The sequence below is a fragment of the Pyxicephalus adspersus genome, chromosome 1 (assembly GCF_032062135.1).
Source record: "Pyxicephalus adspersus chromosome 1, UCB_Pads_2.0, whole genome shotgun sequence".
Taxonomy (NCBI): domain Eukaryota; kingdom Metazoa; phylum Chordata; class Amphibia; order Anura; family Pyxicephalidae; genus Pyxicephalus; species Pyxicephalus adspersus.
Genome location: NC_092858.1, coordinates 100,943,340 through 100,967,332, shown reverse-complemented (window position 1 = coordinate 100,967,332; position 23,993 = coordinate 100,943,340). Strand labels below are relative to the sequence as shown.

General features: G+C 36.4%; 1 protein-coding gene across 2 annotated transcripts; it reads left to right on the top strand.

Moving 5' to 3' along the window:
- Window positions 1-4,402: 4,402 nt before the first annotated feature.
- Window positions 4,403-22,726, top strand: OPRD1 (opioid receptor delta 1). 2 transcript variants are annotated; one of them, XM_072420983.1, is made up of 4 exons: window positions 4,403-4,790; window positions 14,304-14,656; window positions 16,272-19,405; window positions 19,583-22,726. In XM_072420983.1, exons 1-3 carry the CDS (start codon window positions 4,561-4,563, stop codon window positions 16,802-16,804), a joined length of 1,116 nt encoding a protein of 371 aa, XP_072277084.1. In that variant the 5' UTR covers window positions 4,403-4,560; the 3' UTR covers window positions 16,805-19,405; window positions 19,583-22,726. The 2 variants fall into 2 exon arrangements, with proteins under 2 accessions (XP_072277084.1, XP_072277074.1); XM_072420973.1 differs by having other exon boundaries at window positions 4,652-4,790; window positions 14,285-14,656.
- Window positions 22,727-23,993: the final 1,267 nt, after the last annotated feature.

Here is a 23,993-nt window from a genome sequence, read left to right as displayed (position 1 = left end):
GCTAAATGAGCTAAATGACAGGTTGATAGGGAACACAAATGCAGCTCATTAAGGCTTGGTTTATTATTTGTATAAAAAACCCCTAAGATTTTTTTCCTATGTATGTAGATTTACCCCTATGAAGGTTGCAGGCAAGATGAGACTAAAAAAATTGATGATACACAAGCTATAGTTTATGATAATATTATTAATATATTAGGAAATTTTGTATACCAAGAAAGATCACAGCAGTAATACTATGTTAAGGAAAAATGCAACCAATAATCAATAAGAATTTAATACATTTGACAATAATAAACTTTTTTGGGGTAATTCTATTCCCTAAATTCTACTGGTTATATACCTTACATTTCAATTGTACAATCTCTACACATTTCCACCAACAACTATGCAGCAGAATGACCCACTTGACAAAGATTGAACTGGTCTATGTAGGTCAACTTTTTCACTGCATCTCTGCAGCATGAGAGGCAGAAACTGGACAATCAGGTAGTATTGCACAAAGGAATGCAAGGTGTATCAAAAGAATATCAACATACAATCTTTATCACTAGTAGATTAAAGCTGATTTAGAATACCTCTCCTTTTCGAGGTCCAACTGGGGAGTCCTCTTGTCCCAAGTTGGCAGTGGGTGGTGTCGGTGTAGTATGCATCTCTGCACACGCTGGTGTCCTGCTCTCCCACATAGAGGGCTTGACTTATAATATTATTTTAAACAATGAAACAGGAGGAGGAGAGGACCCTGCCCAGACAAGCTCACAATCAAAAAGGTGGGGGATGTAGCACATAATAGAGGGATACAATTTCCTCTGCCTCCATAGCTTACATTTTCAACTACCCTTTTTGTGGTTGGCTAATGACAATCATGTACATGTAGAAAAAAATAGCTTTTATCTAAACTGAATGAACTCAAAGACTCTAGTTACCCGAAATTTCTGGTTCTTTGAAGTGATAGGACAATGTAAACACAGGCTACTCAAACTCAATAAATCTAGTTACCCTAATACTTTTATTTTTTGAATAGACAGACAAAAGATCAAATCAAGATCAAAATATTGATTAGGTCAGTTAGGCAGGTAAAATAAATGGTGTTACTTAACTAAAGGAAAATAGGCTGTTCACACAGCAGAGTACATTGTTTCTGTGTAAGGGATAGTTCGCTTGGCTGCTGCTGATTTTACCCTCCAACCAAATAATTTTCTGGATTTCCTTGCATGTGATTGGGTACTCTTTGCAAAATGAGCTACCACATGCTAAAAGCTAATTCTGGGTGCTCCATCTAAGCATGACCAATTTCACGCTAATTTACAGGTTTATTCTGGTTAAACTTTCAAGACACAAGTTGACAATGTTGACAAAGACTTGGCTAGACCCAGGCTGATGTTGGTAAATACTTTGCTGATCATAGGCTTGTGTTGGGAAAGGGGGTTGGATTAGCCAGAGGTAAGGATTATACAGGGCAGTGGTGGCCAGATAGGGCAAAGGGGGTCAGCCAGGAGCCAGGGTGAGTCTGAGCAGAGGGGGGTCTGCCCATGCCCAGGCCCAGGCCAAGCCCCTATTCCAGTTTTAGTTCTTGCACTGAACATTCATCATAAGGTCATCTGAGACATCTTAACACAGCAGTATTTCTATCTCATTGTACTTGGTAGTAGGTTGGTCTGCAATTGATAATTATTCCTACCAGAGTGCTTTACATGGAAAAAAAGAAAACCTCACTTATGTGTAATGTCTTTGTTGTTTCTGCAAATGTTTTTGTATGCATCATCCCCTACGCTCCTTCCTAATACAACAACCATTATTAAAGCCAACCATCTACTTTTCTAGCCTGACCTAACAGCTGTAGAGCACATGGCATCATTACATCCCAGCAGGCAGTATTCTAAATTCTCCACCTGCATTTAGACTATTCTGCATTTCTGTGTGTGTACAGTATATAATACAGAAAACACATTGCATTCCTTCTGTAATCAAATTAAATAGAACATTGAACATAAAAATATGCCTGTAGACATTATATCAATATCAGTATGTTAACTGAAATTATTCAGTTAGACAAAGAACAATTTGACAAGTCAGATAATTTATAATAACTAGTCAGAAATCATCTTTTTTTTGAATAGGTGTTTCTAGGCAGCTGGAATATGTGCTCTGGGTCTCCTGCCTGGTCTAATAATGGTTCTAATAACACTTAGGTCATTATGCAGAAATTACTTGGAGCAGGGCCTGTGTTTTTTGTGCAAGGCTGGAAACCTCCCCTTCAATAGGGCAAAGTAATATCCTATCCTATTATATATGCACATTTCCAGGGCTTCACTCATTAGAGATATATATAATTCATATATACATATATATATATATATATATATATATAATAACCATATCATACTGCAACAGCAAATTATATAACCATTGTAACAGCACATTGTATTTTGTCATTGCAGGAAATTATAAAATAGCTGCTAGAACATATCAAATGTTAATAGCAAATCACAAAAACCTACAGAAAACAATATCACACTACACAGCACATTATATTACAATGTATGTTAACCTACAACATTAAAATATGTAACATTATGAAACATATATAGCATCTCCAGGCTCCTGCAGTGCAACCACTCTCAGAATTATTCATCACCAATTCTCTCTATATGCAGATCCTTTTATTCAAACACCACCTGCTTTCTAGTGTGTAGTCCCTTTAAATCCCCTAATGTACACCCCCCCCCCATATTTAAGCTCAATAAGCCCCCTAATGTGGAGCCCCTCAAAGTGTAGGCACCGCTAGCTTGCTCCTATTTAAAGATCTCTTATAATCAGCCACCATTATCATTATCCATTACTTATTTGTGGCCCTCAAATTCAGTTACTATTAACCCCCCTAATGTGCAAATATCCAGGAACACTCTATGTAAAACTCTTTTGTACATTAAGGATCAGTTTAACAGGAAAAACACACAAAATTTTGTACAGCCACTCTACAAGACAGGTTAGCCACAATGTATATTTGTTTTTGGGTTGAGATGGACTTGTGAGGGAATTTTACATCATCTTTATCTCAGATGCAAGGACATATTTGCTATTAGTTTTATTAATCAATACATTCCTCTCTTCACTTTCATTTAATATTGGTTTAATTTTTCTACTAAAGGTAAGAATTGGCATCCTTTTTGGCCAGGGAGGGTGTGGTTTCTAGACCAGAGGATGGTGGGGAAGTGGCTTACCCTTGAAGTCTGGTAAAGTTTATAGTAAAAAAAGTGTAATAGGAATAAAATAGTACACCTATTTTTCTAACAAAAATTTTAAGAGTTTATAATACTGACAATAGATAATAGGTTCTATAAAAACATGCAGTATAGTTGAAGAATATTTCAGAATGAATATTTTGGCAGAAAAATTGTCCATACTAAAGAAGGGGACATTTTTTCCATGGTAATGGTGATTTGGTGGTGGTGTGAAATGTCAGCAATATAATTTTAGGCTATTGGCAAGTACTGTATAATAGCCTCTATAATATGTTTTATTCTGAAGATTGTGTGTAGGCTTCTGCGGCATGCTTTTAAAATGGACAGAATAAATTGGATTTTTACCAATATGGGAGTGCTAGTCATCTTACATAGGATGGAAGAATACACAAATCATGTACTTTGCTACACAACCCAAGAAGATATTCTGGGGTATGTTTTCTTTCTGAGAATTGCCCCTATAGAAAATAATCTTAATAAAACCTTCTCCTGCATTTTTTGACTTGTATATCATATCTTGTTTACTGATGTGAAAGCTTTGCCTGAGGTGTCAGCTTCTGACTCTAATTAGCTTTGTCACTGTTTATATGAATTGTATTTGCTTATTTTAAAGCAAATATGATTCGTGTCATTATGACAGCATAAAACAGATTTTTTGATAATCATATCACACCTAATTAGCAATGGTAAAGTATGGTTGATTGACCTTGACATGTTGAGATTGAGGAGCAAAGGCTAAAATACTTAACACAATGAACAAGTAATAAAGCTCAAATATTGTTGTTTTATAGGGTAGTGAAGGAAACAAGAGGTATGAGTAAAGTTAGGCAGAAAGAATATAGAAAATCATATATTGCATTGGAAGTATGGATGCCATAGATAAAAAGGAGAATATGGAGGGTGGCTTTTACTCTGATGTACTGAAGCATGTTTAAAAGTGAGGAAAAGCTATACTGAAGGTATGTAAGAATTATTCTGAGAAGCCACAAGAGGTGCATAGGAGGTGAGTGTATTGCTGTAAGGAACAAAATATGATTAGAGGAAACAGAGAATGTCTTTGGGGATTGAGAGAATGTATGAGTAGGAGGAGTAACAGTTGGAGAGGGAAATAATAAAGCAAGGGTTGGTAGAGGAGGATCTGCATTCATGAGAGGAGTATTTTTTCATCCTTCCACTCTGTCCCTTTCCTTTCAGTTGCCGAGGATTGAGCATCCTATCCTCAACATCTTTTCTGCTGTCTCCACAGCAACACAGACTCGGGTACCACTTGTACTTAGCAGCCGTGCAAGAGCAAGCATTAGCCCACTGCTTGAATATGGAGCTTGAGCTGTCCACTTCCAGACTGTACTCAGACATCCTTTTCTACAATGCCACACAGAACCTCTCCTTCTCTCCCACATCCAACAGCAGCTTCAGTGTCCCAGGCCAGGGGGTCTCCAGAAACCATGCTTCTATAATTATGGCCGTGGCGATTACTGCCCTTTACTCTGTGGTGTGCGTGGTGGGGCTTCTCGGCAACATCTTGGTCATGTATGGGATTGTGAGGTATGGGCTGGAACTGCCTGGATGTACTGCAAATAACCAATTTCTTCTCTTACCTAATGTACCCACCACAGTACATCATGTGTTGCAGAGACACAGTTTATAATTTGTATGTGTATGCAAAAACATGTAGGTAATTGGTAATTATTGCATGCCCCCATTGATAGATGAGAAATAGATATAGTTGTATATGCATCTTTGTGTTATTGTATGCATGTGCTGTATGTACAATCTCGATATACAGTACTGTACACTGTAAATGTTATTCCATGGCTTTGTCATAAGTTTGTTCAGTAAGACAGGTTGGTGCTTTATATGTAATTCAGTTTTAGAGCTTGTGCACTTATTCTGCATTTTTCTGCATGTGATTACTGATATTTGCTGTGTCTGTGCCACAACTGTTAGTGCACTGTCTTCTATTTGCAGTACATGCTCAAGATACACTGGTAATAAGACCATGAATGACCTGAAGACAGACATTTCAATTAGACTGGCATATTAGAAACAGGAGAACAGGGGAATGCTATTCCTTTCTAATCCATTCAGCCTGGTCTCATCTCCCTGTGCAATGCATGAAATAGCCTACTTTTTCTTTAACACCAATTAGCCTATATCTACTATAATATTCATAATTATATTCCTTCAAAATGCATTCTGCAAATACCATTTTTAGTTTAGTGGTCAATATAATCTATTTTTTTGCTTATGCTTTAGCTTCCAGATATTTATTTGCATCAAAATGCTATACATTTAATCCTTATAAAATCCAAACTCCTACTATTTTATAAAAAAAAGCTTTGTAAACTTATGCAGTCTTTCCGGTATAACTTCTGCCTATTGATTTTCCTATCTCTCAATAGAGCTGTTTAACTCTTCTACTCTTCATGTGACTGTAACCTCCAAATTTCCAATAATGATAATTTATCTTGCTGATGGATTAAGCATAAAACCGCCTGCATACTCTAACTGCTCCCTTAAACCCCATCTACAGCACCACATAACAGCTTCCTACTTATAAAATAAAATTCACATTCAGTTTAATATTGTTCTCATTAGTTATTAATGACAAGTTGATATGGGCACTTAAGTAAGGTTTGGACCTATTGTTGTTACTCTTTTTAGAGGGATGAAGCTTCATTTATGGCAAGGTTCCCTATGAAGAATATTTGATATCTACGTCCAGCTATCACTAAATGTGTGACTGTGAATGTCACAAGTTATGCAAACAGTGAAATCCTTCTGTGATCTTGATATTATCAGAAATCATTTGTATTGAACTAAAATATGTCTATACAAATAATCATAATAAATAAATCTATAGTGCAGGATGAGGTTATTGGATCAACAAAATTCCATCCAAGCAGTATTTTCACGTTGGCACTGGCTTTCTAGTAAAGGTTGACAGCTGGCATTGAACTTAGAAGCAGAATGATTTGTGATTCTATACATGCAAACTGCTGTGATCCTTTATCAAATATTCCCTTGGGGAGATGTGATATACTTCTGATTTATTAAGCATTTAGGCAATGTCACAATAATTAGGCACTGAGTGTAAGCAATTAAGGGAAACATGTAATTAAATGTCTTCTAAAGAATCATATGGCTTTCTTGTTAAAATGATTTACATACAATAACTTAAACAAGCTTTCAGAAGCAAGTCACATACAGGAGCCTAACCCCCTATTGTATTTAGTTGGGTGGATTCTAAAAACCATTGGTTTAGTGCACTTGTGACATCAGGTGAATGCCCATTTGTGCATGGCCAGTACAAATGGACCTATATACCATGTAAAAGCAGACATTGCTTTGATGCACAAAACTTGACAGCAATCAGATAATGAGCATAAGGACAAATTTCTTTATCTTTTAGAAAGAAAAAATTACTTATAATAGAAATGGCTAATTCAACAAGCTTGTGTCAAGTTCACAATCCATCCACAAGTGTTATTTTAGGTATAAATAAAGACTTGTGAGATGAGCACCTCTGGCTATATACAACAGCAAGATCTCCCTGTAATAATTCCCAAGGTTATTATGAAAATAGTGCCCCGCACCCCGCCCCCAATCCTTATAAAGTCCACAGCAGGTGTACAGACATTCAACCCCATAGGCCTGTTATGTGCGGGCAAGACTAGGACATTGCTCATTATAAACAAACAGTGGGACCATGGCTGTCAGATTTCAGTAAGTATCAAGTCTATGGAGGGGGGGAGTGGGTTAGTTTAGCTCAGGGGGAGGGAGAACACAAAATAACTGCACCACGTGTGAAAGGGCAGTTACCTTTTAAGCATTTTTAGATTGCATCTTCACACTTTGTTATGAGTTCACAATTTTTATGAACAGCAGATCAGAAACATTAGCAGAATTCTGGTCTAAATGATCATTATTATCATAATTACTAACCTAGGTAGTACCATTATCTACCAGAGCTCAGTATAGAAGTCCTGCAGGGGCAATAACAGTAAACAGAAAACAAATTAAAATTCACTTTACTGAAGCCAGACTTGCTGCACTTTGTTTCTTGCATTGTTTTGTTGGGTACAGACATTGGCCTTGGTTAGCTTACTCATTCCTTATTATTATCTGTGTGTAGATGATAGATCAAGTTATTAAAAAATCAATTTGTAAGCTTTAGTGAAAACACTTTGTTAGTAATAATAATAATTAGTAAACCACATATATAGACATTTGAAATAAAAAATCAGATAAACAGCTAAATACACCAATTATATACATATGATGGAGCTGTCTTGCCTGCCAACAGATGACTTGCAGTCTATGCAGGTTTACATAGAGATTTTTTACAGCTCTGTTAAGGAAGCATGCAAAGGACCTGATTGTTCGGTTAAGTAGCACTCACAGGTCTTGTCCTTCCCCTAGTTAGTGATTGGACAGTAAAAGCAGCTCATCTCTCAGTTACTCTACTCTCTGCTCAAACAGCAAATATTTTTTTCTTGTGATGTGTGTCAAGTTTAGATATTGGCACTGTTTGCATTTAAAAATATGCAGAAATATGTATTACAGATAAATACATATCTAAATTAATTATTGTCTTATAGATCTGCCTATAGTTATTATTATTATTAATAATAATTAACAGGATTTATATAGTGCCAACATATTACACAGCACTGTACATTAAATAGGGATTGCAAATGACAGACTAATACAGACAGTGATACAGGAGGAGAGGACCCTGCCCCGAAGAGCTTACAATCTAGTAGGTGGGGGAATTTCACACACAATAGGATGGGAGATGTGTAGTGGTGGGAAGTAGTGATGGTTTCAAATAACAGAAGAAGATGGGTAGGCAAGTTTGAAAAAATGGGTTTTGAGTGCTCTTTTAAAAAAACAGAAAGTAGGAGCCAGCCGAATAGGATGAGGAAGATTCCAGAGAGTTGGGGCAGCTCTAGAAAAGTCTTGTATCCGTGCGTGTGATGAGGTTATGAGTGAGGAAGTCTAATGACATTGGAGGAGCAGAGAGAGCGGCAGGAGGAGTATTTTTTTACTAGGTCAGAAAGGTAAGTGGGACAATAACTGTGTAGGGATTTGAAGGCAAAGCACAGGAGCTTGAATTTGATTCTAAGTTGAAATGGAAGTCAATGGAGAGAACTACAAAGAGATGCAGCGGAAGAGGAGCGGAGGAAAGGATGGATGAGTCTGGCTGCAGCATTCATGATAGATTGTAGAGGAGAGAGTCGGGTTAGTGGAATATCAGAGAGGAGGAGGTTACAGTAGTCCAGATGAGAGATGATAAGAGCGTGTACAAGGAGTTTGGTGGTCTCAGGGGACAGGGGGGGGGCGGATTTTGGAGATGTTGCGTAGGTGAAAGTGACAGGACCTGGAAATGTTCTGAATATGGGGGGTAAATGAGAGGGCAGAGTCAAAGGTGACACCAAGACAACGTGCATGAGGGGAGGGCCGAATAACAGTGTTGTTAAAAATTAAATATATGTCAGGGGGAGATTTGGAATTTGAGGGGGGGGGGGGGAGATGATGAGCTCTGTTTTATCCAGGTTGAGTTTCAGGAATTGGTCAGACATCCATGATGAGATGGCTGACAGGCAGCATGAGACCAGCTATTGTTAAGCTTGTTCAGCTATTGTTAAGCTTTACTCACCAACCCTTGGTACAACAAAATGACTTGGGTCCTAACTAACCAATAGAAAGTTCATTAGGTAGAATTTTGCATATAACAATTGTTTTGACATACAGTTTTTACCAGTTTTTCCTCTGCTTGTTCATTTTTTTTTTTAAATTGTCTGGTTTGTGACAGGTTTGACATGGAAGCATTGAAGAGATGAAAGCAAGTTTTCTATCCAATGAAGATTTGTATATATATATATATATATATCCTACTGTCTTCATATTCATTGAAAATGAAACTAAAGTAACCTAGCCTGAAATGCTAAGATCTCCTGCTGTCTTTGCTGCCCCAGGCATTTGCTTTCTGAATCTTCAACCAGAACCAACCATTATTCAAAAGTCAAAACTATATTTATTTTGCACACCAGTATATCCTCAAGCCAAGTTAGGTTTGCAAATCAGTGGAAAGCACCCTAAAGCTAAAAAATTAAACATATATCAACTAGGAATTATTTCCATAATGTTCAATATAATAGATCTGTATAGAAATAGAAGATATCATTTTGTAATGTATAGGAACCAATTGGCTTCTGCACAACTTACACACAGTAAGTACAAAGCAAGCAAAAAAAAATCACATAATGTACATGTGAACAGTGTAGATAAAATGCTTATTTTTCCAAGGATGGCCTTGCCGCTTTTTTGAAGGGCCTCTGTTGGGTACTGTGTGATGATCTGATAACTACATTTTAAGTGTATGTGTAGCTAACATTTTTGAAATTTTAAATAATCAAATAAATCCCATGTCAGGACTTTATTGCAGATTTTGTCACCACTGGGTAGTGTAACCCTCTAAAATTCAATTGGTGACCCTTTAAATGATACAATAATTAGCGGCAAACAAAACGCAGTTGCCACCAAAACAAAAGATGAGGTAAAATCTTTGAGAAGGAAGAACTGTGTAAAAGGAGAGTTTCTCATACTTTGCAGAGATTTCATCTCATTTCCTGCTGCATCTCTGGCACAGAAATCTAACAAGACCAAAATGTTTCTCTTTTTTTCTAGTTTTGCATAGAGTAGGGAAAAATTAATATAATTTTCAAGTCCAACTGAGAGACGTACTATTTTTCTGTTCTGTTCTACTTACAATTTAGTATATGTAATGATAATGTCCAATATGTTCTAATTTAGTTTCACATGCCTTCATTTATATCCCCACCTAAATGTACATGCAGACCAAGCTGTCAAACAAGAGGAATGGGTTGGAACACACCATACATGTACAGCGCTGCGTAATATGTTGGCGCTATATAAATCCTGTTTAATAATAATAATAATAATAATACATGGCTGCCAAGGGTGTTAGAGCATTTGCAGTAACAGTTTTTTTGATACATAATGTGTAAACCTTGCCAAATAAAGAAGACAGATTTAGGCACTTATGGCAGTGTTCTAGTCTGTCAAATCACTCTTTTCCTTTTTTTGCTGGACAGCTTGGTCTCCATGGAAATTATGAAAAAATATAAATAAAGGCAAATTAAATTGAAAAAAAGTAAAAAGAAATAACTTACTGAACATAATAACATTCTGTGAGTGTTTACAAAGCATTTCTCAAGTATTATTGCTAACGCACTGCTCATTTTCAGTCAGGGAGTGCTGAGTAGACCTTATTCTCACAGATGGTTCCCATGTTGCTTGACAGCTGACAGCCAGCCATTGATCAGTCTCTCCAAGTATTTGATGGGCAGTTGATAAGTAATTAACACCACCGATCGGCCCATCACTTCCTCCTATGACAAGATACTTTCAGGTCCCAGCCACCAGTGACAACAGGTCCATAATGTGCTGGTTAAAGTGGAACTAAACTTACACAGTAAAAACAAAATTACTAACAGGCAGAAGGAACAATGTCTTTCCAAAAAAAAAAACATATCTGCCTGTTTGCAGTTTATACACTAACCCCCTGTTGTTGTTCATTTGCTGGTGCTGGCATATTCACCTGGTCCAATTCTGTGTTTTGGATTTTTTGCTGTCTTGATTGGCCAGGCCAGATGTATGTAAACTTGATGCCATAAAATTTATATTCCTGATATGCAATTTTTTTGTTTTTTGACCAAATCAACAGGAAAATTTCCATGTTTCTATGTATATCAAATTGTTTTAATCTGGTAATATACAAGAAGCTTGTAATTTAAAAATGTGATTTTTGAAAAAGTATATTTTAACTCCACCAATGTGAAATAGCTAGTATACAGAGTTCTGTGCTTCTCTGACATAATATCACGCTTCATATAACTTCTGGAACACTAGGTCAAAAGTGTCTCCGAAAACTAATTCAAACTAAGAGTGCTTTGAAAACGGTAAAACGAATGTGTCACAGAAATGTAGGTACCGTAAAGTGCCAATATATCCATAAGCACTTCAAAATGTCCTTCAAGTGAATTTAATATTGTCTAAAAAGCTGCTTATGAACCTTGGCAGAAGTTAAAACAAGAACCATGTCCAAAATAGAAGGCAATTCTTGGTATTATATTTAACGTATTTGATTTATTTAGTGCCATCAGGCCTTATATTCATCAATGATTAGTGCTCTATTCACAACCCTAATGTATTTTTAAAACATAAAGCAGCCTATTGCAGTCCCTGTTCAGCAGGGGTGTCAAACTCAAATACACAGTGGGCCAAATCTAAAAACTTTGACAAAGTCGCGGTCCAAACTTGAAACTAAAATAGCACCCCTACTACAATTCCCTGTGTCACGAAGTCCAATGCAGGGCCACGCATAGGCAGAGAGGCTGCTGGTCTATAGACACGAGTGATGCCGCTACTACATTTCCCGGCATTACTTGCATCTATAAAACAGTCCAATGCAGGGCAATGCAAAGGCAGAGAGGCTGCTAGTCAATAGACTCAAGTGATGCCGGGAATTGTAGTAGCTGCACTATTTCAATGCAGTGGCAGGCCAGCTGCAATTGATATTTAGGATTCCTTTGGGGGCCAAAAAAAAGGGCATTGCAGGCCAGAGTTTTACAGCCCTGCTGTACAGCAAAGCTCATAAGGAGCTTACTAGGAGCCAATGAGATGTGCTGTATTGCTCATGTGCTCACAAGAAATACACCAATAGAAGGAAAGTGCAGAATTACTGAGATGAACTCATCAGTCTGCTGCTTTTCTTTTCACTGTCCTAGCATCTGTTGGGGAGGAAGAAGTCCTGTAAAAGTTACTTAAGTGCAGGAAAAAAAGCATCTCTCCTGCACAGCTCTCAAGGGGCTGTGCTGTATGACAAAGCTGTGTGAATCTCATAACTAAATGAACAGAAACACAATCCTTTGGCTGGTAAAAGAGCTCAATATACTGTATGTATTTCTCTAGATTTTCTCTAGAGTTCAGCTTTGAAAAAGGATATGCAATAAACAAAGCATAACAACATGACATAGGGTATTAGGAATTCAATTCAAAAAGTGTGAATGGATCATTAGAGCGTTTAATTCAAATAATATATAAAAGAAAATCCATTTGCATGAGAGCCACAAACAGAGTTGCCTAATTCTACAGATGAGCACACAGCAGGAAAAACATAATAGTCCTAAAAGAACTAATTGGAATACAGACATTCATGTTTGCCTATTCTGGGCAGTATATCCAAAATGAATGTCATACATAAAACAATATTATATGATGATGATGGAAAGCAATCGCACACTCCAGATGCAAAGTCATGTGTGGTCATTACATTTTTCTTTGATAGGAAACATTTTTTGTGTTTATGTCTACAAAGAAAAAGGTCTTTATCAAGAAATCTTTTATCTTTTTGCCCTTGTCAAGCTATGAATATCATACAAACATTTGCTTTTGTTTACTTAAAATATTTGTTTGCACTGTGTTACATATACTTCCGCTTCATGGGGTAAATTACATTTTTATGTGTATATGCGTATATATTGGTTACATCTGACAATGTGCAATGTATTGATGGATTGTTTTGTGCAACATCAATTGGCATAAATCTGATGAATGTAGTCCTGATATTTTGAGCACAAATATCATTAAACCAATTATTTTTCAAACATGGTAACAGTGTTTGTTTACCAAACATTCTCTTTGCTACCTAGAATGGCATAATTATAATTACATAATTATTATTATATATGGCACAATATGAAAATAAATATGTTGAAGAATGCACGCATAGAACCTAAGATTTTCTAAGGCTCTTTGCACATATGTGATGCTGGATGTCTTTGCATGTCATCAGTTAAGCTGTTCGGAAGATTGGGTAAAATTAAAGTTCAGGTTAGGGTTAGAAGTTAGACAATTGGGAGTTTTCAGGGTTGTTTAAATGTTACTTGTAGGGATTGGGGAAAGGGTTAGGGTTGGAGAAGTTTATATAAATGAGAGGTAGTTAAAAGTGCAGCTAAAACCTTTCTGCAAAAAAAAACTTATTGTTCATAAACATTTGATTTTTGACTTATATTTGTGTTTTTTAAGATTACCTCTTGTTTTATCAAACCTTTTCCAGTTTAAAGCATATCCTATGTGAAAGTGATAACACTGCTGTGTAGGGTATCTCTTCAGGGACAGCATTGTCACCTTCCTCTGCATGCTCTTTATTCTAGGCTATAGGAGTATGTACTGATGCAGTAAGCACTGGCACATACACTCTGCTCCATTTACCTCAGCACAGTGCAATTGAGAAAGCAGCAGCTCTGACTTTGTTGACTGCCATTGGCTCCTGTCGCGCATTAAAGAGAAGCATGAGTCATGCAGGTCAAGGCCTCATGGTATACAGCTCAGTGATGACATCTCTGAAACTGTTTAGGCAATTAAACCAAATGTTTCATTCCTGAAACTAAGTGTGGTGAGCATTACTATATCAAATGGTACTATTTTAAAACAAAGGTTTAGTTACAATTTACCTTTTAGGGTTAGGAATGGACTTGGGGTCCTACCATGTAATTACAAATCAGTCATGGAAAACATCTATTTAATAACTATAATTCTATCTAAACATTTAAATACACATATTAATACGTAGATGCTGCACTGTAGTCTTTACAAGGGTATCCATAAGAATTACCATACCATTTGCAAAGCACAGGAACATATTGCAGAGATTTCTTATATATGTCAAATGTCTTTGTTCAGAGGATATATATATACTTTAGTACTCTGCCACTTTAGCTTTTATCTGTCAATATACTTGAAAAAGCTGTGTCCTGAAAGCTTGTATTTTACAATTATTTTAGCTAGCCACTAAAAGGCAGGGCTGATAATATTTTCCTTCTCTCCGTCTGTATTTTACAACCAACACTAGAAGGAAAGCTGAGAATGCTATTTACTGCTTTTAGAGTTTAACATTTTACTAGCTTCATGTGTCTCTCTTTGTAGAATACTTATCATTAAAATAGTAGTATTTTCTGTTCTTCACAGATACACCAAGATGAAGACAGCAACCAACATTTACATCTTCAATCTTGCCTTGGCTGATGCTCTGGCAACTAGCACTTTACCATTTCAAAGTGCCAAATATCTTATGGAGACCTGGCCATTTGGAGAAGTCCTGTGCAAAGTTGTATTGTCCATAGACTACTACAATATGTTCACAAGTATTTTTACTCTGACCATGATGAGTGTGGATCGTTATGTAGCTGTTTGCCATCCTGTCCGAGCATTGGACTTTCGAACCCCCTCAAAGGCCAAAGCTATAAATGTCTGTATCTGGATTCTGTCATCAGTTATTGGAGTACCCATTATGGTTATGGCAGTTACCAAAACAAATAAAGGTATGTGGGAGCTTTAGTGTTGTTTGTACACTTTTACAATAAAAAAACATATCTGCATGAGATTCCGGCTGCTGCCAAACCTCATGCTCAGCTTGGGCAAAGCTTTGTAGCTGCCCCCTTTCTTACAACTCCATCACATCTATTTTGGCCCATATGTCTGTATTATAGTTTTGAGTCAAAAGGAATTGTGGCAGGAGGAAAGGTTAAGTTTTGTCATCTCTTGCAAGGACAGTCTGGCATTGGAGCATGACAAGGAAGAAGGGAGATGTGCAACTCTAAGAGCCTGCAATTCATTTAACGCCTAGGTAACATTGCACTAGCAATCAGTTCTGATATGCAGGGCCACCAACATCCCATTGACACGTCTTTTTTGATCATGTAAGTTTGTAGATATGTAAAACGCAGTACAATAATAGGGTTCACAATAAAGTGAAATGAGGTAACATTACCTTTGCATTTACGGTATCTTTATAAAAATGAGTATCCCTTTGTCTATGTTTTCTTACAGTATATTAAACTGCTGCCATACTGTTATAAATGAATATTACTGTCACAATCAGCAATTAGTCCCGACTCCAGGGACATAAAAACTTTCGGTAATACACTATAAAAACATGATTATTCTTTCTAAGCAACTATTACAATTTCTGCTATATAAGAGCTTTATGTGGAAAAACGTATCTCTTCTTGGATAACCTTCATGTAATACAGAACACAATAAAAAAAAGGTTAGCTAATTGCTAATATTGCTAATATTTCTGATTGCAATTAGTTTGTGTATAACACACATATATCAGGTACTTTTATACAACAGTCATTAGTCAAAAGCCAACGATTATTTGTGTGAATGTAGAGATGCCCCTTTTTATTGCCACATGTACACACAAGCCATTAAGGTGAATCTGTAATTTGCCAATGTAGGTTCACCTTAACGTCCATTCTTTTTTTACTTTTGCTACTCTGCCACTCTGTTAAGCCAAATCACAAGGAAAACCTGCACTTGTTTTCCTATAGACTATAGACTCCCCTTGTGACTGCACCAATTGTGCCAGAACGGTCACTTAGGAGTGGGTTACTGGGTATTCTTTTTGCTTCTGGCATTAAACAGTGGTTGAAGAGCAAAGGAAAATAGGTATATCCTGGTGTAATGGTGAAAATGGAGGGGAGATATAGGGAGGTGCAAATAGTGCCATTGCACAGGGGCTCTCGACCCTCCTCAGCCAACAGGGGCGCCAATCAGTTTGGTAGGGGGGTCCTAGGTCAATACTGCACAGGGGCTCCATCTGCCACTAGTGACAGGCAAATACCAGCCTGTTGCTATGTCCCATAGGTACAGCAATAAAACAAAAGTCATATGGCAGTTTCACTCTGATGTTACTCATATAGAATTTGTAGTTAGAAAGAATGATTCTAGGTCTGTGTGACCTGGCACTTTTTCAGAAGAAGGAGTGTTTTACATAATTTTAACGAAAGGAATGATGTGTAACATTTAAGGAAACATGTTTACTGTATTTCTTCATATATAATTCAAAATTTGGTAAGATTTGTTTTTATATGTTTAATAGGAGGAAGTAAATTATATACTAACAATTTTCTATATCTTTAACTTTTACAGCTGGTTCGATTTCCTGCATGCTTCAATTTCCTCGCCCTGATTGGTACTGGGACACCGTTACCAAAATCTGTGTCTTCATTTTTGCTTTTGTGATTCCAGTCTTGGTAATTACAGTATGCTATGGGTTAATGATCCTTCGCCTTCGTAGTGTACGCCTTCTGTCTGGATCAAGAGAGAAGGACCGCAACCTGCGTCGTATAACCCGTATGGTTTTAGTAGTGGTGGCTGCCTTCATTATCTGTTGGACACCCATCCACATCTTTGTAATTGTGTGGACCATGGTGGAAATTGACAAGAGAAATCCCTACGTTGTGGCAAGTTGGCATTTCTGCATTGCTCTGGGATACACCAAAAGCAGCCTAAATCCAGTCCTATATGCCTTCTTAGATGAAAATTTCAAGAGATGCTTCCGAGAGTTCTGCCTTCCCTTCCGGTCACATGCTGAGCAGAGCAGTTTCAGCAGGGCCCGTAACACTACCAGGGACCAGGTGTCCACCTGCGCACAGTCACATGCTCCTGACAAGCCGGTATGACTAGACATGGATGGCCGAAGGAGAGGATCCCGAGGCCGCAGAGGAGAAGATCTGAACTCAGAAGTCACTCAGGTTACCAGTACCACTGAATTTTAGCAGTAGGTACATTGGGCCTAGCTTTATGTGCTGTTCCAGAATACTAAGGTATTGTGACACTTTCCTATGGTACCCATTGTGTTCTGGAAGTCTACAAGTTTCTTCAGTCTTTTCCTATAGAGCAGACAATCAGACTCGTTTTACATAAATGAATCTTAAGTGACTACAAGCTTCAGCTGTAGCTGGAGTAATAAGAGTTTACTAGTGATATTGCTACCTATATATCTTCCATAATATTGAATATACTTGTAGCTGTGAACAAATGTCCAGTCAATGAAAGATTTCATGGTTAAAACAAATGTAATGCATAGACTGCAAAATGTTTCTACTGATCTCAGTTTTGACATCTCTGCTTAGCCTTGAGCCAACGATCTCTACATCTTACTGAAAATCCTCAAGACTTGTGCAGAATAAAGACTGTCTGTAGGTGCCCTTTGATTCTCTTTGATGTCTACCAGGTCTTGCTATACTAATCCTACTGAAACAGGACAAAGCCATTAGGACTACCATCAAAAACAGCCAGCTTCTTACCAGAAAATATACACGTTAGGATTTTATCTGGGCAAGGGCAAAATGCCGTAGAAGAGTCTGAATCAATTCCACCTTAATCAGAAAGGAAGCAATAAACAACTTGCACGAAGACCTTGCATTTTTTTATGAGACATATATTTGAATACAGAAGAACCTTCTTAGTTCTTTGACTTCAGACACAACTGATTTACAGCCGCTCAAGGTACTACAAATAAAATCAGCTGAAGGTTTTGGTAGAAATCCCAATATATCAATTTATATATTGTTACCTTTCAACAACAAAATAAGCATTTGGAAGATATCGATCACACCATGGCAATGGAAAATGACATTTGCTTTAAATGATGGTAATACTGAGGTCTGTTACTTGGTAATTGTGTCCCTTAAAGGGATATTTTGATGTGCTAAGTTTGAGTTTATGTTTATAAATCAGGTGTAAATCATCTTAAGATCTATTAAATTAAGGAAATATAATGTTGATATTGCTGTGTAATATTCCAAAATAAACAGTATAGACTTTAGTGACGTGTGTGTATGTATATATATATATATATATATATATATATATTTATATATCTATATAAAACAATGTACATATTGCCACAAACTTGCCTATCTACAAACAATGTGCACACATATATTAAATATAAATATTTTATATAAGGTATATATAAATCTTATATTTTACTGTGGTTGAAATAATTCTGTCCCTTCCACCAGCTTTAAAAAGATGCCAGAAATACAAGTTTTGATACAGCAGTGAACATATTTTTAGTACCCATTTTTTCTCTTGGAAAAACATCGAACAGAAACAGCGGTGTATTCCACTTGAATGCCATTTGCTCAAATATATTCAGCTGTCACTGGTGCTTGAAAAACTAATAATAAAGCATTCTGGAAATTTTTGAGCTACATGTTCTGTAGCCTTTTATACATAGCTTCTTGTAGATGCAGAGGTTTTGCTAAGAAGCAAGAACGGTAAATATGTTTCCCAGATAGGTCTTTACTGCTCCTCCGTGGGGGAAGACCTTTATCAACCCTCAATACTGCTGTCCTATTCAAGTTTTAGGTGAAGTTGTTCTATTGCAGGAATTTTCTATAGAACTGTTAGATTATTTTTTTTATAATAGAAGTGGTCACTCTGTGGCCAGTCACATGATGGTGGTGGGTTCTGCTTCAACACCTTGAAATTATCAAATAAGTTTAAAGGCAGAGAGAAGATGTTTGCACAGTAGACTTCTGGGAAAAAAATTGTTGATTTGTTTTGTTGAGGCGCATGTTCCGAAATTATCCCAATTTTACACCCCTAATGTGTCTGTTCTGGGAACTTTTATTACATCAGAAAAAAACTTTAATCGTACCCCCTGTAACTGGTGACAGATGCTTGCTTTTGAGACTGGAATTACAGTACCACTAATAATAGATTTATGCAGTTTTTGCCGGGTTGAGAAAGTTAGACTATGGGTGGATTTTTCCTTTTTTTCCTCTTCACTGTATATTTCAATTCCACTATTGTGCCACATATATTGAAAGGGACAGGCTTTTTCACTCAGGCTTGGATCCAAAATCAATAATGTTTTTTGTTTTGATGCTCCTTAATGAATTTAGCTGATTTAAACTAAAAGTGTAGGCTTTCGGGTTAGGATGAGGCAAGTGATAAAGAAACCACAAAACACTACATTACCACTTATGAAGCAATGCCTCTGTAAAAAGTAGAGAGCTAATGAACTCATGGTATAAAATCAAGCAAAATAGTAAGTACACCCCATGGACTTTTTCCACATCCTTAAACAGAAAAACAGTGGATTTTTTTTTCAAACAGTTCCTACAGATAAAGGTGAAATACAAACACAAAGAAAACCACAAAGATAATTCATTTTCCAAAATTTGATTGAACAAAGCTATCACCAGATGTTTTAGTTCACTACTTTTGTGAAAAACATTTGAACACCCATGGCTCTGGTAGCTGATATTGCCCTTATAGTAGAAATTACCAGCCCCTGACATCAGTTTGGTGATATTTTATTACTACTGATGCATGAAAATATGTTATATGTGTTTCCTTCAAATCTTTGGGACAGATGGACTCACATCCCCCTTTACCAACCAATTTAATATGTGGAATTCATACTTGACTTAATATCTGCCAAGGCTATGAAGAAGCAAAGCAACCCCAAAACATATAATTTAACCCTCAATGCTTTTTCAGTAAGGTTCTTCTTCTGAAATTCTATCTATAGATTGTGCCAATAATGTCTACTGCTCTGTGGCCAAACAATATCTTTCATCAGTCATTCATCAGTCTGGAATAACTGGTCTTGGACTATATGTTTAGTAGCAAACTGCAGTTTGCTCTAATGTTCTTTTTGGACAGCAAAGTTTTTTCCTGTTACACATACAGAAAAGGTTAAATTGGGTCAATCTGTTCTTGATTGTAGATTAGCTACAATTGTTGCAAGAGTTACCCGCAGATCCAATGAGTATATTCTGGGTTTCTGGAGATTTCTACTGACATCAAACAGTCAGCTCTTGGTTTGAATTTGCTATGTTGACCAGTCTTCGACAAATTTGCATTTGACCCACATCTTTCTTTTGATCTTGGTATGTCACCACACATATTTGATGCAAAGAGACCACCAGAACCCAGATATCTGAGGTTTAAATAACACAGCTTCCACCTTCATACTCTCTCAGTAGGTTCTTAATATTGGCACTTCATTTGGAAAATTTATGTCAAATCACATACGGGTATATTCAAAATGCATTGGTGGTGGATATGCACCTATTTTTTGCACAAATCTGATACCTAAATAATGAAAATGTATTGTTCTTCAGAATGAGCTGGTTTGTTATCAAGGACAAAAGAAAAGATAGGAAAGTAAAGGTGTTGACTGCAGTAACTTGTGTCCTGTGCAAACTAGAAGATTGCACACAGGCAGTAATAAAAACCTGACACCTGATAGTATTGACCCCTATACCTACAACTAAGGAAAAACTGGATTTACTGAAAATTATATTCATTTTGAGTTATTGTTATATTTATCCTAAAATAATTATTGATGTCTTTTTAATACTTTACATGCTTTCTTCTATTTTTAATTGTGTATTTTATATAAAAAATGACAGACTCTCTCTTACAAGTAGCTGTGTACCAGGGAGTACCCGTATCTTTAGGGCTTGATTACAGGAGCAGATCTGCTGCCACATTTTGTGTTTTACTGCTGATCCAATTGGTAATGGATTGGTTGAAAGCCCCAGGACACTGTTTAGTTACGTGCCTTTAAGGAAAGTAGCATTGCTCTATAATTAAAGCCTAGTCACAGTTCTTTTAGCATCAGTCAGCATCAGATTTTTTTTATATATTAGGATATATATTAAGATTTTGTCTCATTTCCTTTTCTTGTGTCACAGAACAAAATAGGAGGCGTGGTTGTCACAGAGGCAGGTCAGCAATAAAGACACACTTAGTAGATCTGTCCCTTTTTCCTTTTACTTAAATGTATTTTTCAGGGCATTCCAATGACTGAATTGAAGGAACATTTTTTAAGGAACACAAAAGGTATACCCATTTGTGGCCTAACCCTTTCTATCCCAGTTAAAACAAAATAATACCGTAAAGAGAACTATAGTCTTATAAAAATGCCAATGAATACCACCAACAACAAACCTACCATAGATCACCACTGACATAGCAATGGAGGGGAGGAAGGTCTGGTCCTCAAGGTGTGCAATAACAACTGTATAAATAACACTTCACCATTCAAGCTGCAAGCCATATTTTGCAATAGAAATCAATCTGTGTTTTTATTGTAACAAATTCTGCTTGAAATTTCTTCCCTTATATCACCTAGTACTTGTTTACTGCTTATAAATGTTCTCACTGAGGCAAGTTCATGTGTGAACGGTGGTGTTTGAGTGCAATCAGACAGAATAACATTTTGTTTCAAGCAATGAAAGCACAGATTTTCTTGCCCTTTTTTGCTAAAACAATAGCATAAAATAGTAGATACATTATCACATAATACATATAGGACTAGATATCGCTTCCTTGTGAATAGCACATATTTTCTGTACAGGCTGTATAATTAATAAAAAAAATGTATTAGCTTTACTTAAAAATCTTTTAACACAAAAAAAAAGATCTTCATTGAACTTTGTATGCAAATGTATAGTTCATGTCAGATATTACACATAAAAATACTATATTTGCATAATTCAGCATAGCAACAGGCAACACACAAAAACATATATAAATCTATATTTGTAATATTTTTCTACATTTTTTCATAAAGTTATTATAAATAGGTGAAAAGGGTATACAAAGTGTATTTATTACTTAGAACCTGTACTGGTACAGAAAATAAAAGTATGGTTGAGGTTGAGGAGGCTCTATAAGGTGCTTTAGCTTATTTTTATCTTATAACATTAACCCTTGTAATATGCTGCTGGGGCTACCTAACATCCAACTGTATGGTTAACATGAAAATGCACAGGTTCCCTTTGACAAACTAGTGTTGGAATGGCCAATCACCAGATCCAAGTGCTGTCAGGTGGTGGTGCAAAGGCTTAAATCTAGGCAAATACTGACTTTCAGAAAGTCGGAGTTTACATAGGACTTTTGAGACGTTCTGTATTGGTTGCAGGATTCAACACAGTTTTAAAAATATATTTGTAAATGAGGGCTAAGATGAGTAAATTTGTGTTACCACAAGACAATAGTGGCACTAAGCTTTACGTGAGTCATACAAAACATGTGAATCTATAGATCTATAGTGCTAATACTAGACTGGTTCATGGTCCCCAAAAGTCTTGCAACTATCCACGTTGTGGCTTTGTGACTGCCTCCCGGTAGGTGCCAGTCTTTGAATTCCTCTGCATATTTGCTGTGCTTTATACTTCCTAAGACTATGGCATCAAATAGAGGATGACTGGATGATATACTTTCAGTGAAATTTGTAAAGTTCTTACTGTAATTTTTGGAGTGTTTTTTTTCTTATTTTTTGGAAAATGTTTTCTATAAATAATGTGGTGAGCCATGACCTGGATATCAATGTTCTATAAAAAGGTTACAGAAATAAAAGTGAGAAATAAAACTAAAGAAGAGTAATGGGATGCTCCAGTAAACACAGAATTGCATTGTATACGATGTGTAGTGAATATGTATGCTGTGTTTATCCCTAGTTCTGCAGGGCATAGCTCTGCGAGTGTCACTGTGCATCTCCTCTACTACTGTTGACAATTTAATTATTATTCTGTATTTACTTTTGTAATACTTAATAAAGTGGCTAAAACGTAGCAATTGCATTAAACTGGGATCTCTTTTACATATATGCTAATAGAAGTGTGACNCGGGGAAAATAATTAGAACAACTGATTAAAAAGGTTTAATAAGATGCCAAGGAGGAAATGAATGAGACATTTGTTGACACTGGAAAAAAACAAGATAAAAAATTATTAGCTGTTTAGGCTTTGATGGTTTAAGCCCAAAGAGAGACAAACTCTACGTATGGATATAAAATTAATATTTCCTGATAATGTCCATAGCTTTGAGTAGTCCTGACTTGTTTTTCCTGGGTAATGTTCTAAAAAAAACAGAAATTTTGGTCCTATAACCACGGCAAAAAAATAAATTGAGCAACAAAACATCCACAACCTTCAACCTTCCAACTTTTTTTTTCTTTTATTTTTTTTTGCAAAACAAGGTTTTTTTATTTGATGAAACAGTGATGTGACATACACAAGTTAACCAGGAAAGGAAGGAGAAAGTCTTATAGTATATATATAGTATATATACATTCAAAGAAGAACATAGACAATAGATAAAATATTCTGCAGGGTTGTCAGCCACAATCAAAAATTACATAAATCTTAGAGAAAAAAAAAAAACAATACCAAAAAAACGTTAAGACAGAAATAAAAACTAAACTGCTGCACTTTAAATAGACCAGCATAGGATGAGGTCCAGAAGCATCTGGAGGGAAAAGAAAATGGTAAAAAGAAAGGAAAAAATGGTGATGGCCGGAGGCATGAAGAGATAAAAAGGAAAGGGATAATAAGGAGAAAGAGATAATAAGGAAAATTAAAGGTGGTAGTTTGTACTCAGACACCCCAAATCTTGTCAAACTTCTTAGAAGAAGACCTGTGCACATAAACTAGCTTTCTATTTGGTAAGGAAGCATTAACCAAGGCAATCCAGGAGTTTATAAAGGGAGGCAGGAGAGACATCCACTTAAGCACCACAACTTTCCTTGCCAAATATTATCATATAGGTAAAATATACACTGTGGAGCAGTAAGGTTTAAGGTGTTAGGATTACCCAGTTCAGAAATTTCAAAGCTCAGTGAGACTGTACATCCCACCAAGTCACGTAGAAATGAAAAGGCAATGACATACAAGATGTGTAAAATTTGAATTTGGATTAGATAGGCAGTGTGGACAATATAAGTTTTTATATGTGCCTAACATTGAAGGACAATTTACAAATGGACAACCATTTGTAAAGGTAACCTATAAGGTGCTTGCAGTAACCATCTTCAATAAACTCTAGAGGTAGATGATCCAC